The sequence below is a fragment of the Salvelinus fontinalis genome, chromosome 3 (genome assembly GCF_029448725.1).
Source record: "Salvelinus fontinalis isolate EN_2023a chromosome 3, ASM2944872v1, whole genome shotgun sequence".
NCBI lineage: Eukaryota > Metazoa > Chordata > Actinopteri > Salmoniformes > Salmonidae > Salvelinus > Salvelinus fontinalis.
This window is the reverse complement of record NC_074667.1, coordinates 5005472-5024973: the sequence shown is the minus strand read 5'-3', so window position 1 is coordinate 5024973 and position 19502 is coordinate 5005472. Positions and strand designations below refer to the sequence as shown.

The 19502-nt window shown below is 42.5% G+C and overlaps 1 protein-coding gene across 2 annotated transcripts in view; it reads left to right on the top strand.

The window, feature by feature from the left end:
- Positions 1–18169, top strand: part of LOC129836425 (bMERB domain-containing protein 1-like) — a 64801-nt gene extending 46632 nt beyond the window's left edge. Inside the window, exons 4-6 of one of the 2 annotated variants that reach the window (XM_055902575.1) lie at positions 7255–7369; positions 8009–8079; positions 9988–18169. In XM_055902575.1, coding sequence (XP_055758550.1) covers positions 7255–7369; positions 8009–8079; positions 9988–10103 — 302 coding nt within the window. In that variant the 3' untranslated portion in view covers positions 10104–18169. Of the gene's footprint in view, positions 1–7254; positions 7370–8008; positions 8105–9987 lie in introns of both variants that reach the window. The other variant, XM_055902584.1, reaches the window with a different exon arrangement.
- The last annotated feature ends 1333 nt before the right edge of the window (positions 18170–19502 follow it).

Below are 19502 nucleotides of genomic sequence, written 5' to 3'. Positions count from 1 at the left end.
GTCAGTTAGCCACTGCTGCGGTCTTCACCCTCAACTCGGACACAGCCAGCTTCAATACCGGGCCAACACCTGCCAGTCTGCAAGCGCGATATCAACCGAGAGCATATAGGACTGCTTTTTCTCTACCACATCACGGGATTCCTGACGCAAGCTCTGGACAATTACACCGTATCATCACAGCTAGCTAGCTGCAACCGAGTGGCTACTACTGGCTAACACCTCTGTCCCGACGCAAGCACCAGTTAGCCTTGAGCTAGCCTCGAGCTAGGCCCATCTGCCGGCTAGCTGCAAGCGCGATATCAACCCAGAGCATATAGGACTGCTTTCTCTCTACCACATCACCGGATTCCTGACGCAAGCTCTGGACAATTACATCGTATCATCACAGCTAGCTAGCTGCAACCGAGTGGCTACTACTGGCTAACACCACTGTCCCGAAGCAAGCACCAGTTAGCCTTGAGCTAGCCTCGAGCTAGGCCCATCTGCCGGCTAGCTGAAGAGCTAGCGCTAGCGCCACTGCGCCAGACCCCCTCCGTCTGAGCAGACCACCCCCCGGGCTACTAACTTTATACGCCGCGTGCTAGCTTAGTGGAGGCCTCCTCTGCTCCATCTACGGCTGCCCCCTGGACACTATGATCACTTGGCTACATAGCTGATGCATGCTTGACTGTCCATTAATTCACGGTACTCCATTCTGTTTATTTGTGTTTTACCTGTCGGCTCTGTGCTTTAACTCAGGATCTGTGTGTAGTTAATCCGACCCTCTCTGCCTAGTCGTCGCCATTTTTACCTGTTGTTGCTGTGTTAGACTAACACCCTGTTATTGCTGCTGTTATCTTACCTGTTGTTTTAGCTAGCTCTCCCAATCAAGACCTGCAATCACTTTATGCCTTATTGTATGTCTCTCTCAAATATCAATATGCCTTGCATACTGTTGTTCAGGCTAGTTTTCATTATCATTGTTTTGGTTTGCAATGGACCCTGTAGTTCCACTCTCCGTACCTCTGATACCCCCTTTGTCCCACCCCCCACACATGCGGTGACCTCACCCATTGAGACCAGCATGTCCAGAGATACAACCTCTCTTATCATCACCCAGTGCCTGGGCTTGCCTCCGCTGTACCCGCGCCCCTCCATACCCCTGTCTGCACATTATGCCCAGAATCTATTCTACCACGCCCATAAATCTGCTCCTTTTATTCTTTGTCCCCAACGCTCTAGGCGACCAGTTTTGATAGCCTTTAGCCGCACCCTCATCCTACTACTCCTCTGTTCCTCGGGTGATGTGGAGGTAAACCCAGGCCCTGCATGTCCCCAGTCACCCTCATTTGTTGACTTCTGCGATCGAAAAAGCCTTGGCCTCATGCATGTCAACATCAGAAGCCTCCTCCCTAAGTTTGCCTTACTCACCGCTTTAGCACACTCTGCCAATCCTGATGTCCTTGCCGTGTCCGAATCCTGGCTTAGGAAGGCCACCAAAAATTCTGAGATTTCCATACCCAACTATAACACTTTCCGTCAAGATAGAACTGCCAAAGGGGGAGGAGTTGCAATCTACTGCAGAGATAGCCTGCAAAGTTCTGTCATACTTTCCAGGTCTATGCCCAAACAGTTCGAACTTCTAATTTTAAAAATTAATCTCTCCAGAAATAAGTCTCTCACCGTTGCCGCCTGCTACCGACCCCCCTCAGCTCACAGCTGTGCCCTGGACACCATCTGTGAATTGATCGCTCCCCATCTAGCTTCAGAGTTTGTTCTGTTAGGTGACCTAAACTGGGATATGCTTAACACCCCGGCAGTCCTACAATCCAAGCTTGATGCCCTCAATCTCACACAAATCATCAAGGAACCCACCAGGTACAACCCTAAATCCGTAAACATGGGCACCCTAATAGACATTATCCTGACCAACCTGCCCTCCAAATACACCTCTGCTGTCTTCAATCAAGATCTCAGCGATCACTGCCTCATTGCCTGTATCCGCCACGGGTCCGCGGTCAAACGACCACCCCTCATCACTGTCAAACGCTCCCTAAAACACTTCTGCGAGCAGGCCTTTCTAATCGACCTGGCCCGGGTACCCTGGAAGGATATTGACCTCATCCCGTCAGTTGAGGATGCCTGGTCATTCTTTAAATGTTACTTCCTCACCATATTAGACAAGCATGCTCCGTTCAAAAAATGCAGAACCAAAAACAGATATAGCCCTTGGTTCACTCCTGACCTGACTGCCCTCGACCAGCACAAAAACATCCTGTGGCGAACTGCAATAGCATCGAAGAGCCCCCGCGATATGCAACTGTTCAGGGAAGTCAGGAACCAATACACGCAGTCAGTCAGGAAAGCAAAGGCCAGCTTTTTCAAGCAGAAATTCGCATCCTGTAGCTCTAACTCCAAAAAGTTCTGGGATACTGTAAAGTCCATGGAGAACAAGAGCACCTCCTCCCAGCTGCCCACTGCACTGAGGCTAGGTAACACGGTCACCACCGATAAATCCGTGATAATCGAAGACTTCAACAAGCATTTCTCAATGGCTGGCCATGCCTTCCTCCTGGCGACTCCAACCTTGGCCAACAGCCCCGCCCCCCCCGCTGCTACTCGCCCAAGCCTCCCCAGCTTCTCCTTTACCCAAATCCAGATAGCAGATGTTCTGAAAGAGCTGGAAAACCTGGACCCATACAAATCAGCTGGGCTTGACAATCTGGACCCCCTATTCCTGAAACTGTCCGCCGCCATTGTCGCACCCCCTATTACCAGCCTGTTCAACCTCTCCTTCGTATCATCTGAGATCCCCAAGGATTGGAAAGCTGCCGCGGTCATCCCCCTCTTCAAAGGGGGAGACACCCTGGACCCAAACTGTTACAGACCTATATCCATCCTGCCCTGCCTATCTAAGGTCTTCGAAAGCCAAGTCAACAAACAGATCACTGACCATCTCGAATCCCACCGTACCTTCTCCGCTGTGCAATCCGGTTTCCGAGCCGGTCACGGGTGCACCTCAGCCACGCTCAAGGTACTAAACGACATCATAACCGCCATCGATAAAAGACATTACTGTGCAGCCGTCTTCATCGACCTGGCCAAGGCTTTCGACTCTGTCAATCACCATATTCTTATCGGCAGACTCGGTAGCCTCGGTTTTTCTAATGACTGCCTTGCCTGGTTCACCAACTACTTTGCAGACAGAGTTCAGTGTGTCAAATCGGAGGGCATGTTGTCCGGTCCTCTGGCAGTCTCTATGGGGGTACCACAGGGTTCAATTCTCGGGCCGACTCTTTTCTCTGTATACATCAATGATGTTGCTCTTGCTGCGGGCGATTCCCTGATCCACCTCTACGCAGACGACACCATTCTATATACTTCCGGCCCTTCCTTGGACACTGTGCTATCTAACCTCCAAACGAGCTTCAATGCCATACAACACTCCTTCCGTGGCCTCCAACTGCTCTTAAACGCTAGTAAAACCAAATGCATGCTTTTCAACCGTTCGCTGCCTGCACCCGCACGCCCGTCTAGCATCACCACCCTGGACGGTTCCGACCTAGAATATGTGGACATCTATAAGTACCTAGGTGTCTGGCTAGACTGCAAACTCTCCTTCCAGACTCATATCAAACATCTCCAATCCAAAATCAAATCAAGAATCGGCTTTCTATTCCGCAACAAAGCCTCCTTCACTCACGCCGCCAAACTTACCCTAGTAAAACTGACTATCCTACCGATCCTCGACTTCGGCGATGTCATCTACAAAATAGCTTCCAACACTCTACTCAGCAAACTGGACGCAGTTTATCACAGTGCCATTCGTTTTGTTACTAAAGCACCTTATACGACCCACCACTGCGACCTGTATGCCCTAGTCGGCTGGCCCTCGCTACATGTTCGTCGTCAGACCCACTGGCTCCAGGTCATCTACAAGGCTATGCTAGGTAAAGTGCCGCCTTATCTCAGTTCACTGGTCACGATGGCTACACCCACCCGCAGCACGCGCTCCAGCAGGTGTATCTCACTGATCATCCCTAAAGCTAAAACCTCATTTGGACGCCTTTCCTTCCAGTTCTCTGCTGCCTGCGACTGGAACGAATTGCAAAAATCTCTGAAGTTGGAGACTTTTATCTCCCTCAACAACTTTAAAAATCTGCTATCCGAGCAGCTAACCGATCGCTGCAGCTGTACATAGTCCATCTGTAAACTACCCACCCAATTTACCTACCTCACCCCCCATACTGCTTTTATTTATTTACTTTTCTGCTCTTTTGCACACCAGTATCTCTTCTTGCACATGTTCATCTGATGATTTATCACTCCAGTGTTAATCTGCTAAATTGTAATTATTCGATTTATTGCCTACCTCATGCCTTTTGCACACATTGTATATAGATTCTCTTTTTTCTACCATGTTATTGACTTGTTTATTGTTTACTCCATGTGTAACTCTGTGTTGTCTGTTCACACTGCTATGCTTTATCTTGGCCAGGTCGCAGTTGCAAATGAGAACTTGTTCTCAACTAGCCTACCTGGTTAAATAAAGGTGAAAAAAAAAAAAAAAAAAAAAAAAAAAAAAGACTGGTTTGGAGTTCTCCCTGATGAATATGGCTGACATTTTCTTTCCATTCTGGAATTTTGAGGGTTTATGACATTGCCCCTCTAGCAATTTAATAATATCTCTATGGATACTACAGTATATACAGTGCCTTCAGAAAGTATTCAAACCCCTTGACTTATTCCACATTTTGTTGTGTTACAGCCTGAATTCAAAATTGATTCCATAGATTGTTTTCTCTCCCCCATATACACACAATACCCCATAATGACAAAGTGAAAACATGTTTTGCAAATTTACTGCAAATGAAAAACAGAAATATCTAATTTAGATAAGTATTCAAATCCCTGAGTCAATACTTTGTAGAAGCACTTTTGTCAGTGATTACAGCTGTGAGTCTTTCTGGGTAAGTGTCTAAGAGCTTTCCACACCTGGATTGTGTGACCTTTGCCCATTATTCTTTTCAGAATTCTTCAAGCTTTGTCAAGTTTGTTGTTGATCATTGCTAGACAACCATTTTCACGTCTTAACATAGATGTTCAAGTAGATTTAAGACAAAACTGTAACTCGAACACTCATTGTCTTGTTGGTAAGCAACTCCAGTGTAGATTTGGCCTTGTGTTTTAGGTTATTGTCCTGCTGAAAGGTGAATTCCTCTCCCAGTGTCTGGTGGAAAGCAGACTTAACCAGGTTTTCCTCTAGGATTTTGCCTGTGCTTAGCTCCATTCCATTTATTTTTTATCCTGAAAAACTCCCCAGTCATTAATGATTACAAGCATACCCATTAGGGTTGGTCAATATTTGGGAAGACGGTATGCTACTCCAAATATCGCGACATCCGATATAATCGCTTTGCGCCGTTAATGACTAAATCATTCCAGATTGTGCAATTGTTGTACTTATTAACAATATTATAGTCACATTCTCATGAATGAATCCTCATGTGGACAAAAAACAAGGCATAGGTAATTCATTTATACTTAATTTTCAACATATTGATACAGCCTAACTGATAAAACTGCACAGTTTTGATTAGAGTATTGTCTTGCACATCACGATATATCATCAACGTCACATATCACAATATTCGATTTAATCATATATCGCCCAACCCTAATACTCTAAGATGACGGAGCTGATCAGAGCCCGGGAGAGGGCGAAAGGAATTCTGGCGGAAGAGCATTTGGAGAAACTGAAGCAGGAGGTGGCTGAGCTCAGGAGGAGAGATACTGAGCTGGAGGAAACCGAAGATCACATCCATTTCCTCCAGAATGTCCAGTGTCTCTGTGTCCCTCCTGGATCTGAAGCCTTAACCAGCATCCCTGTCAACCAACATGTCTCCTTTGAGGATGTAAAGAAATCAGTCTCCGGACTAAAACAACGACTGGAGGATGTGTTGGAGGAGGAAATTGCCCATAAATCTGGATATGATCAGCTCACAATATATCTTAACACAACAAACTGTATCTGTCTGTGGGGAATAGAGATGTGACATGGAGATGTGACAATATCCTGACCATCCAGACATATTTACCTTCTACCCCCAGGTGCTGTGTAAGGAGGGTCTGTCTGGAGCCTGCTACTGGGAGGTAAACTGGGGCATGTCTCATATAAAGGGGTCGGCAGAAAAGACTGAGACTTTGTTTTGGAAGAAGGACCTCATCCTGCTGTTTAATCTGCTCTCGCTACGGATGCTCTTTCTACCACAATGATAATCCCTGATATCCCTGTCCCCTGCTCTTCCAGAGAAGGAGTGTACCTGGACCACAAGGCAGGAATTCTACCCTTCTACAGTGTCTCTATAACCCTCCTCCATAGAGTCCAGACCACATTCACTCAGCCCCTCTATCCTGGGTTTGGGGTTGATTTAGTGGGTTCTGTGAAGATACTGCCATTACACATGTGAACTTTGATAAGAATGTAAGCAGAAAATTGCATCTGGTGATCTGTTTGTTTTGTTAAAATGTATCCACTGCGTGTGGGACCTAAAAGGATGTGTGCTTAATAAAACTTATGTTGTCTTTGTATCCTATGATGTGTAAATTGTTGTGGATTTTCTGATTTCTGATTTTGCATGATTAAGGGCTGAATTCAATCCCTATCGCTGAAGTTCAGCGCTCTAGCGCAATTTAAAGGTAATGGTAATTTTCTATTGAGCCGACCTATGCAGAGCCTACCGTTGAATGCAGTCTCGTCTAACACGGGAACATTACCTTTAAATTCCTATCACCCTGTAGCGCAGCTCTTCAGCACTACAGACTAAATCCAGTCCTAAGTGAGATCATTAAATCCTTTACCAAGCACAAAATGTATGTCAGGTGTCAATGACAATTACAATTATGCTTCAGCACAGCAGAGTCATGTGTTATATCAACGTGAAGAATCAGACACTGTGTAATCATACATTATCTTGACCATAGTGATGATTAAACTCAATCCACCCTGTAAAGAAATGTTTCTCTAAAAATGAAATGCATAAATATATGTATATATCTCCATTGTCAACAGTGGTTAATTTGGTGGGAGAACAAACTCCTATCACCTTAAGATGGGTTAGGGGTTAAAGTTAGGGGTCTAGACATCTAATAAATATCTGATTTTATTGGTCAAATCATCAATGAAAAGACCCTGAATGTGGCAGCAGTTTGAAATCCACCACTGACAAAATCCCACTTTAACCCCTGATCGTCATAACATATTTTCTGTTACAGACAATGACAAGTCCAACGAGGACAGACAGAAAGAGGAGGATCTTCTCCAGCAGATTCACAAGCTGGTGGAGACCAGAGATTTCCTTGTTGACGACGTGGAGTTTGAGAGGCTAAGGCAAGTGTGACCGACTGGGGTTCGAAACCAGTTGTCATGCTCACCAGAACACTTTTAGCCCTTTGAGCTAAAGCTTAGGCATTACCTTGAGGTGCCAATGTACAGTAAGTTGTCAGGTCTCAGACCAGGTCATCACGGGAGCGTGGTTCTGAACCACCTATGTTACAGAACTCTGTTCCATCTGTCTTGTCCCCCCCTCCTCCTTATTGGTTTGGTCTCCAATGACATCCTGTCAGAAATACAAGCCTTCGACTCAGTTACATACAAACCACAGGGAACATCTCCATTCTCCGATTTTCTTACTGTTGAAATAAAACATCTGTGTTTTAGTCTAGGGGACAGTGTGCTGTGAAACCCTAGATCCCACTGTACATGCACAAGTTTGTTAGGGTAAACAAGTTTGTTATGGTGCCCCCTTCCATTCTCAGAACAGAGGGCGGCGCCATACAAGCGCCAAAATGCATTCTGGTTAGTGAGAAGCAGGAAGTGACGAGGTAATAATTGATTGTTTTTGAGGCATGTGAAGACACCTAGGCAGAAGACAGGGCATGAGGATATGGAGTCTGAGTCATTGCTAGTAGGAACAGACAGAAATGTAGAGTTTGAAGTTCCACTCATCCATCTTTCTCTCCTCTACAGGGAAAGGGAGGAGGACAAAGAAATGGCTGAATTCCTCCAGTCCAAGTTCCCCAGAAACTCCAAGAAGAAAGGTGTGTGTAGTCATAGTGCATCATAGTGAGTGTTATTATTTTGCATTCAAATGCTCAATTGTATGTCTCAAAGTTTTCAGGTATTCGCTTTGATACAGTAATAGTCAGTGACCTTGATTTGATGGCGATTTCTTTGGACAGTTAGGCGCCTCTTTCTTATTCAATTCTTTCTTCACGACAGAAGCATTTATTTATGAAATTATGGATTTCACCCACAAAAATGAATACATACAGTTGAAGTCGGAAGTTTACATACACTTAGGTTGGAGTCATTAAAACTCATTTTTCAACCACTCCACAAATTTGTTGTTAACAAACTATACTTTTGGCAAGTCGGTTAGGACATCTACTTTGTGCATGACACAAGTAATCTTTGCAACAATTGTTTACAGGCAGATTATTTCACTTAAAATTCACTGTATCACAATTCCAGTGGGTCAGAAGTTGACCGTGCCTTTAAACAGATTGGAAAATTCCAGAAAATTATGTCATGGCTTTAGAAGCTTCTGGTGGGCTAATTGACATAATTTGAGTCAATTGGAGGTGTACCTGTGGATGTATTTCAAGGCTTACCTTCAAACTCAGTGCCTCTTTGCTTGACATCATGGGAAAATCAAAAGAAATCAGCCAAGACCCCAGAAAAGAAATTGTAGACCTCCATAAGTCTGGTTCATCCTTGGGAGCAATTTCCAAATGTCTGAAGGTACCACGTTCATCATCTGTACAAACAATAGTACGCAAGTATAAACACCATGGGACCAAGCAGCCGTCATACCGCTCAGGAAGGAGACGCGTTCTGTCTCCTAGAGATGAATGTACTTTGGGGCGAAAAGTGCAAATCAATCCCAGAACAACAGCAAAGTACCTTGTGAAGATGCTGGAGGAAACAAGTACAAAAGTATCTATATCCACAGTAAAACGAGTCCTAAATCGACATAACCTGAAAGGCCGCTCAGCAAGGAAGAAGCCACTGCTCCAAAACAGCCATCCCAACCGTGAAGCGCGGAGGTGGTAGCATCATGTTGTGGGGGTGCTTTGCTGCAGGAGGGACTGGTGCACTTCACAAAATAGATGGCATCATGAGGAAAGGAAAATTATGTGGATATATTGAAGCAACATCTCAAGACATCAGTCAGGAAGTTAAAGCTTGGTCGCAAATGGGTCTTCCAAATGGACAATGACCCCACGCATACTTCCAAAGTTGTGGGAAAATGGCTTAAGGACAACAAAGTCAAGGTTTTGGAGTGGCCATCACAAAGCCCTGACCTCCAACCTATAGAAAATTTGAGTGTAGAACTGAAAATGCGTGTGCGAGCAAAGAGGCCTACAAACCTGACTCAGTTACACCAGCTCTGTCAGGAGGAATGGGCCAAAACTCACCCAACTTATTGTGGGAAGCTTGTGGAAGGCTACCCAAAACGTTTGACCCAAGTTAAACAATTTAAAGGCAATGCTACCAAATACTAATTGAGTGTATGTAAACTTCTGACCCACTGGAAATGTGATGAAATAAATAATAACTGAAATAAATAATTATCTCTACTATTATTCTGACATTTCACATTCTTAAAATAAAGGGGTGATCCTAACTGATCTAAAACAGGGAATTCTTACTGGGATTAAATGTCAGGGATTGTGAAAAACAGAGTTTAAATGTATTTGGCTAAGGTGTATGTAAACTTCCGACTTCAACTATATTTGAACTGGCTCCCCACTGAGCAACATTTATTTTCATCAGTGTGTATTCACCTCATATCAGTCGTGTGTGTGCATGCATGTGTCTGCATACCCTTGTGTCTGGGTGAGTCTGAATGTGTGTGTCATTATATCTGATCTACTACAACATCACCAGTGCTCCACTTGGTACATCCCCATATCCTCTGACTGAATCCACCTCCTCTTCCCCAGGTCAGATTCCAGCCAGACGGCTAACGTCCAGGGCCCAGCAGACCTCGTCACCCTTCACCAAGACAGGCCTGTCCCTGCTGAAGGAGTGCTGTGGCTTCACCTGCTCCATCATGTAGGCCGGGCCCTCAGGGGCTCTACCATGGAGCCAAAATAGAGCCCTGTTACATCACAGTTTCAGCTTTCCAACCCGAGTAACACTTGAAGTACGGACAGACAACGAGTTAGTGGAGAATGTTCACGGATATTTTGGGGATGTCGCCAGGATGAGATTGATGGTGTTTTATCTCCCAGTCTATGCTACATCCCATCTGGGCTGTGTTTCTCTCTCTCTCTCTCTCTCCCCGTCTCTCTCTGTCTCTCTCTCTCTTTCTGTCTCTCTGTGTCTCTCTCTCTGTCTCTCTCTCTCTTTCTCTCTCTCTGTGTCTCTCTCTCTCTGTCTCCTGCCTTTCCTCTCCCCCCTCACCCTCCCTCTATCTCTGTCTTCTCTCCATCATTAGGGCTCCAGTCTTATCTGCACTTCTAGTTGGGTTCTATACCCAGTGTCCCCTCTCCACATAAGGCTCATCCCCCATGAGGCTGTGCAATGATCTTCCATCATTTGTATCAGACTATTCTCATTCATTATTGTCAGAGTCCCTCCCACTGCTTCTCCCCATTGCTCTCAGAGCAGTTCATTCTGGTCAATCTCACTGGCTTTGGTACCTCTGTACCTAGAACCTGTCCCTTCATGAAGATTGGATGTAAACGTAATTTGCAGATATTGCCATCAAATGACGTACAAAGCGCTGCTTGTCTACCAGTGACAGATGTTACATATTGCTGCCCCGGTGTAGATGATTATTTATGATGCATGAGACTAAACCCAACAGTGAAGATGTGCTGTACAGTATTTTCTAATCGGAACATCATACATACATCTCTTTAAGCCCTGTTTAGCCTCCCTAACTCTTCTACATTTCAAATGACTGTAGTTGCCTTTGAACAGACTTCCCACTGGCTCACTAATTCATAGTCAGCTTTAATTGATGGCAGACTAATCATGCTGCCAGGTCAACGTTAGCCAGACATGCAACTGATGGGCTAATTAACGTTTCGTGATAAGATTATGGTTTCATGATAACATGACACTAACGTCAGAATTTAAGCAGCTCACTAAGTCATTAGTCACTGATTTGACAACTACGTCCAATTAAGAGGCCTTTAGGAGTGACTGAACATACCGACCAACAGAGCTTAACAGATGAGTCATCGCTCGCTTCCTTTCTTGTTGTTGTTGTTATTCAATACATACACTCAAAGTATATCTTCTATGGGACAGCAAAATGACTCATCCTTCCACATAGCTGACTTTACACACACTAGAGGTTAGTGTACAGTATACCGATCAACAGAAAAGGTTTCCACCTCAACAACAGTCATTTTAAGTGGAACTGCAGCTGACTGCAGCTAACATTGTTGCACTTTATTATTTACAACATGTTATTACTGACAGCATGTTATTACTGACAGCATGTTATTACTGACAGCATATTATAACTGACAACATGTTATTACTGACAGCATGTTATTACTGATATCATAGCTTTACTGGCAGCATGTTATTACTGACAGCATGTTATTACTGACAGCATGTTATTACTGACATCATAGCTTTACTGACAGCATGTTATTACTGACAGCATGTTATTGCTGACATGTTATTACTGACATCATAGCTTTACTGACAGCATGTTATTACTGACAGCATGTTATTACTGACAACATGTTATTACTGACATCATAGCTTTACTGACAACATGTTATTACTGACATCATAGCTTTACTGATGTCATGTTATTACTGACAGCGTATTATTACTGACAGCATGTTATTACTGACAACATGTTATTACTGACATCATAGCTTTACTGACGTCATGTTATTACTGACAGCGTATTATTACTGACAACATGTTACTACTGACAGCATGTTATTACTGACAGCATAGCTTTACTGACAGCATGTTATTACTGACAACATGTTATTACTGACAACATGTTATTACTGACAACATGTTATTACTGACAACATGTTACTACTGACAGCATGTTATTACTGACAGCATAGCTTTACTGACAGCATATTATTACTGACAGCATGTTATTACTGACAGCGTATTATTACTGACAACGTGTTATTACTGACACCATGTTATTACTGACACCATGTTATTACTGACAACATGTTATTATTGACAGCATGTTATTACTGACAACATGTTATTACTGACATCATAGCATTACTGACATCATAGCTTTACTGACAGCATGTTATTACTGACAGCATGTTATTACTGCCAACATGTTATTACTGACAACATGTTATTACTGACATCATAGCTTTACTGACAGCATGTTATTACTGACAGCATGTTATTGCTGACATGTTATTACTGACATCATAGCTTTACTGACAGCATGTTATTACTGACAGCAAATTATTACTGACAGCATGTTATTACTGACAACATGTTATTACTGACATCATAGCTTTACTGACAACATGTTATTACTGACATCATAGCTTTACTGACGTCATGTTATTACTGACAGCATATTATTACTGACAGCATGTTATTACTGACAACATGTTATTACTGACATCATAGCTTTACTGACGTCATGTTATTACTGACAGCGTATTATTACTGACAACATGTTACTACTGACAGCATGTTATTACTGACAGCATAGCTTTACTGACAACATGTTATTACTGACAACATGTTATTACTGACAGCATATTATTACTGACAACATGTTATTACTGACAGCATGTTATTACTGACAGCGTATTATTACTGACACCATGTTATTACTGACACCATGTTATTACTGACACCATGTTATTACTGACACCATGTTATTACTGACAACATGTTATTATTGACAGCATGTTATTACTGACAACATGTTATTACTGACATCATAGCTTTACTGACATCATAGCTTTACTGACAGCATGTTAGTACTGACAGCATGTTATTACTGACAGCGTATTATTACTGACAACATGTTATTACTGACAACATGTTATTACTGACAACATGTTATTATTGACAGCATGTTATTACTGACAGCATAGCTTAACTGACATCATAGCTTTACTGACAGCATGTTATTACTGATAGCGTATTATTACTGACAACATATTATTACTGACAACATGTTATTACTGACAACATGTTATTACTGACATCATAGCTTTACTGACATCATAGCTTTACTGACATCATAGCTTTACTGACATCATAGCTTTACTGACAGCATGTTATTACTGACAGCGTATTATTACTGACAACATATTATTACTGACAGCATGTTATTACTGACAGCATGTTATTACTGACAACATGTTATTACTGACAGCATGTTATTACTGACATGTTATTACTGACATCATAGCTTTACTGACAGCATATTATTACTGACAACATGTTATTACTGACAGCATGTTATTACTGACAACATGTTATTACTGACAGCATGTTATTACTGACAGCATAGCTTTACTGACAGCATGTTATTACTGACAGCATGTTATTACTGACAACATAGCTTTACTGACAACATATTATTACTGACAGCATGTTATTACTGACAACATGTTATTACTGACATCATAGCTTTACTGACAGCGTATTATTACTGACAGCATATTATTACTGACAACATGTTATTACTGACAACATGTTATTACTGACAACATGTTATTACTGACAACATGTTATTACTGACAACATGTTATTACTGACAACATGTTATTACTGACAGCATGTTATTACTGACAGCATATTATTACTGACAACGTTTTATTACTGACACCATGTTATTACTGACAACGTATAATTACTGACAGCATATTATTACTGACAACATGTTATTACTGACAGCATATTATAACTGACAGCATATTATAACTGACAGCATGTTATTACTGACAGCATGTTATTACTGACAGCATGTTATTACTGACAACGTGTTTTTACTGACAACGTGTTATTACTGACAACGTGTTATTACTGACAGCATATTATTACTGACAACGTGTTTTTACTGACAACGTGTTATTACTGACAGCATATTATTACTGACAGCATGTTATTACTGACAGCATATTATTACTGACAGCATGTTATTACTGACAGCATATTATTACTGACAGCATATTATTACTGACAACGTATAATTACTGACAGCATATTATTACTGACAACGTGTTATTACTGACAACATGTTATTACTGACAACGTGTTATTACTGACACCGTGTTATTACTGACAGCATATTATAACTGACAGCATGTTATTACTGACAACATATTAAAACTGACAGCATGTTATTACTGACAGCATGTTATTACTGACAACATATTAAAACTGACAGCATATTATAACTGACAGCATATTATTACTGACAACATATTAAAACTGACAGCATATTATTACTGACAGCATGTTATTATTGACAACGTGTTATTACTGACAGCATGTTATTATTGACAACGTGTTATTACTGACAACATATTAAAACTGACAGCATATTATAACTGACAGCATATTATAACTGACAGCATGTTATTACTGACAACATATTAAAACTGACAGCATATTATAACTGACAGCATATTATAACTGACAGCATGTTATTACTGACAACGTGTTATTACTGACAGCATGTTATTGTGACGGCTGTTGGAAGGAGAGGACCAAGGTGCAGCATGGTACGTGTCCATATTAATAAAATGAACACTGAAATAACAAAAATAACAAAGATAACGACCGAAACAGTTCTGGCTGTTGCAGACACACAACAGGAAACAACTACCCACAAACAGGTGGGAACAGGCTACCTAAGTATGGTTCTCAATCAGAGACAACGATTGACAGCTGCCTCTGATTGGGAACCATACTAGGCCAAGCACATAGAAAAGTACAACAGAACAAAACATAGAATGCCCACCCCAACTCACGCCCTGACCAAACCAAAATAGAGACATAACAAAGGAACTAAGGTCAGGGCGTGACAGTTATTACCGACAGCATGTTATTACCGACAGCATGTTAAACTGTATAGGCCTACTGTAAACTGGCCAAATCCCGTGTCAGTAATTGTCAGTAATTACTAGGCAGTCCGTGTCAACACGGAACCACAGTTCAGTGTCAAGTCTCTCCATGGAGATGATAACTTTTCAGCCCGAGACTCCACTTGTGTTTTTCCTGTATAACACAGTGGGTACGTAATAGGGCACTTAGTAGGGCACTCCAGTGGGTGATGGTGATGACAAGGGTCCAGGACGAGTTAGCCAAGCACCCAGAATTGGAGTCGTGAGTGTACACTCCACACACAGGGATCAAGGACTCTTCATCACGGAGAGCCATCGCCATAGCAACCATGGCGTAGGCAGTCCGAACGAACTGTATACAATGAGAAAAAAGCGATGCATTACATACACACACGCTGGTTTCTGTTGGGTGTGTTTTTTATTTATTCTCTAAAATCAAGGTTTATCTGAAGTCTCCTCTGAAATCAGGGTTCCTCTGAAGTCTCCTCTGAAATCAGGGTTCCTCTGAAGTCTCCTCTGAAATCAGGGTTCCTCTGAAGTGTCTTAACCTTTTCTTTCCCAGGCAGCCCCTATGACATGCTATGGAGCGTTGATACCGTCACCACACCTCAATTATAAAACACAATTTCATCATGCACCATTTTCCATGCTCAACAGGGTGGTCATTTTGTGTTAGCGAGGGGAGGGAAGGAGAGGGGTAGTCTGGCTGACACGACCCTCATGACTACACAGCGAAGAGCTGTGACCCATTTGGAGGACTTCGAAAGCTGGTGTCAGGAGGACTTCGAAAGTTGGTGTCAGCCAGACCAAGAGAGATGGAGGAGAGGAAGGATAAGCTAGTGTGAGTCATCAGTAGTAGAGAGAGGAGAGAGCTCCGACAAAGTTCCTGTTGTTGTCGCGACTGTCCTTGGTGAGCTGCCAGAAAGGTTAGTTTTGTCAATCAAACAAGCAGCAAGCATAATCCGGTGACCCCCACACTCTATCTCTGCACCTCTCACCGCTTTCCTCTGAGTGGGGGAACACAGGGGAAGTGACACGCGGGTGACATGTAACTGTCATCACAAGGTTGCTAGGGACTCCCTTGTTTTGGCAGCATACCTCCCCTGAGTTGGTTCTCTCTCCGTGTATCACAGCAACAATGCTGGATTCTAGTGTTAGTTGTCAAGAACTCAATACTTCTGCATTGCTCTCCCACCTTATCCGAATCTGTCAACCTCAACTCAATACTTCTGAATTGCTCTCCCACCTAATCCGAATCTGTCAACCTCAACTCAATACTTCTGCATTGCTCTCCCAACTAATCCGAATCTGTCAACCTCAACTCAATACTTCTGCATTGCTCTCCCAACTAATCCGAATCTGTCAACCTCAACTCAATACTTCTGCATTGCTCTCCCACCTAATCCGAATCTGTCAACCTCAACTCAATACTTCTGCATTGCTCTCCCACCTAATCCGAATCTGTCAAGCCAGTATATTCACATAACAGTGCCCTCCAGAGGCATCATGCCCATTGAAACTGAGAGACATGTACCCACTTAATATCATCCGTTTGTAGGATGAAATTGAAAAAAACACAATAGTAGTGTTTGAGAGGTTGTTGCACACTGTCGATGTTGATGGGATGTTGAGTGTAGCCCTAAGGGTTTATCTTACTTGAGGATTTCAGAATGCACTCTAGTTCGTCTCTCCTTTGTATTGCTGTGTGTGTGTGTGTGTGTGTGTGTGTGTGTGCATCAGTGTGTCAAATCCAGAGTGGAATTTCAATAGGATCACTCGGGTCCTACTTTAAAGTGCGTAAGATGGAGACACTTCAATGATCTTTTATTACTCCTCCTCCACACATACCTCTCTTCTGTCACTTTCTCGCCATCTCTCTTCTTTTCCCCCCTCCCTCTTTCTCTCCCTATTTGACGAGGTCTCTGGAGCCTGATGTCTCACTCTTTATCTCTCTCACTGTCAGCTTAGCTCCATGGTCCACAGTCATACAGCCTCTCATGAAATCTGTCAACCAAAACAGTGTTGTGCTTTGCTTTTTCTTGTTTCGGGGAATTTGTATGTGTGAATAATGTATTATCAGGACATTGGCTATTTCATAGAGTGGAGAACCCAGTAAAAGCGAGTATTTTTGTATTTGACAGACGTGTTGTTGTTGGAAAGGTTTCATTATTCTGTGTTCATTGATTGTACAGTATGTTTTTATTAGATGTGTGTATATCCTGAGAATAGTGTGTAAAGTCATTGCTTCAGCAGCTGTATTTGTTACTGCATGCATATTCTAGCAATTTTGAATTGAACCGTGTCGCTTACTATATTTATGTATATTGAATGTCCAGTCATTCAACATCTTTGCTTCACTGAAATATGTGTCGTAAGGGCCTCCCGGGTGGCGCAGTGGTCTAGGGCACTGCATCGCAGTGCTAACTGCGCCACCAGAGTCTCTGGGTTCGCGCCCAGGCTCTGTCGCAGCCGGCCGCGACCGGGAGGTCCGTGGGGCTACGCACAATTGGGCTAGCGTCATCCGGGTTAGGGTGGGTTTGGCCGGTAGGGATATCCTTGTCTCATCGCGCTCCAGCGACTCCTGTGGCGGGCCGGGCGCAGTGCACGCTAACCAAGGGGGACAGGTACACGGTGTTTCCTCCGACACATTGGTGCGGCTGGCTTCCGGGTTGGAGGCGCGCTGTGTTAAAGAAGCAGTGCGGCTAGGTTGGGTTGTGCTTCGGAGGACGCATGGCTTTCGACCTTCGTCTCTCCCGAGCCCGTACGGGAGTTGTAGCGATGAGACAAGATAGTAATTACTAGCGATTGTGATACCACGAAAATTGGGGTGAAAAGGGGATAAATAAATAAAATAAAAAATTTTAAAAAAGAAATATGTGTCGTAACAGGGTTATAATTCAATTTCCAAAGAACCTAAGTGGAACAGGACAAAGCGTAAATGTACGATGATATATTTAAACATTGTGTATGTATCTGTGCCTGTGCCAAATATTTGGGAATTGTATGAAATTGTGTAGCATAACAAAATAAGCTATGGATTTAAATACTTTATATTGAAAAATAAATATTGAGAATAAAATGGTAATAAGATATTGTTTATTCCTACTAACTTGTGCTCCGTTTGTGTGTCCATTTGCATCAGCTGCAGAGTTCGACCTGCCCTGCACCACTGCCCTAGAGAGTTATTTTATCACTATTGGCTAACGTTGTTAATTAGCGGCACAGTGGCATCTGCTGCTATCAGGGTGCTAATTGCTGGAGCATTAGTACCTTGGGCTTGGCTGTTTCATGATTTACAGAGTCTATGCCCTGATGGGTTTGTCTATAAAGAGTTACTCAGGCTGATGGAGAGACCTGGTGGGTTACAAAATAGATTGAATGCAAATGTTAACCGTGCTACACCAACTCTTGTGGTTAAACTGCTGCAAGAAGTGTTGAGGGTTTAAAACGTTGTGATAAGGGTGTTAACATATTGTAAAAAGTATTGAGGAATAAACCATTGTAACAAGTGTTGAGTGCTAATGGTTGTGGTGGTAGCGTGGCAGGGGCCAAAGTCTATTCATTGTACTGTGCTCTGGCTTTACTAAAGACACTCAAATGGAAAAATTGAATTTCCTCATTTAATACAAAAAAGATTTGAGTCATCTTCCATACATCCATCTATCCTTCATCCCTTTTACGTACGACACACACGCACACACACAAACCATCTAAATAATCAGGTGATTAGGATGCAGGGAGTTGCAAGCCCAGCCCAGCACAGAGACCGCATCACTGCTTATCTTCTTCTCATTATGTCAACAGCACCTAAATGCAAATTATGTTTTTGTCACAAGAAGATCTGAAGAAAAACTGAGTGACTCAGAAAGTTACTGGTAATTAAAGTACAGTTAGTATCGTGAGTATTCACCTCCCTTGGAGTTTTTCACATTTTGTTGCATTTTCAAAGTGGAATTGAAATAGATTTAATTGTCATTGAAATAAACAAAATACTTGATAATACCAGTGAAAATATATATATATATATATTTTTTTACAATTTATAAAAATTCAATAACTAAAATATAGTAGCTGCATAAGCATTCAACCCTTTTCTTTAGGCATGCATAAATTAGTAAAATATATAAAATATGACTTAACAAATCACACAATATGTTACATGCACTCACTCTGTGTAAATTAAGGGTTTAACTGATATTTGAATGACTACCCCTTCCTCTGTCCCCCATACACACAACATCTGTAAGGTCTCTCAGTCAAGTACTGAGTTGCAAGCACAGATTCAACTACAAATACCAGGGAGCTTTTCAAAAGCTCGAAAGAAAGAAGGGATGTGATTGGTAGATGGGTAACAATAACAAATCAGACATTGAATATCTGTTTAAGCATGGTCAAGTTAATAATTAGGCTGT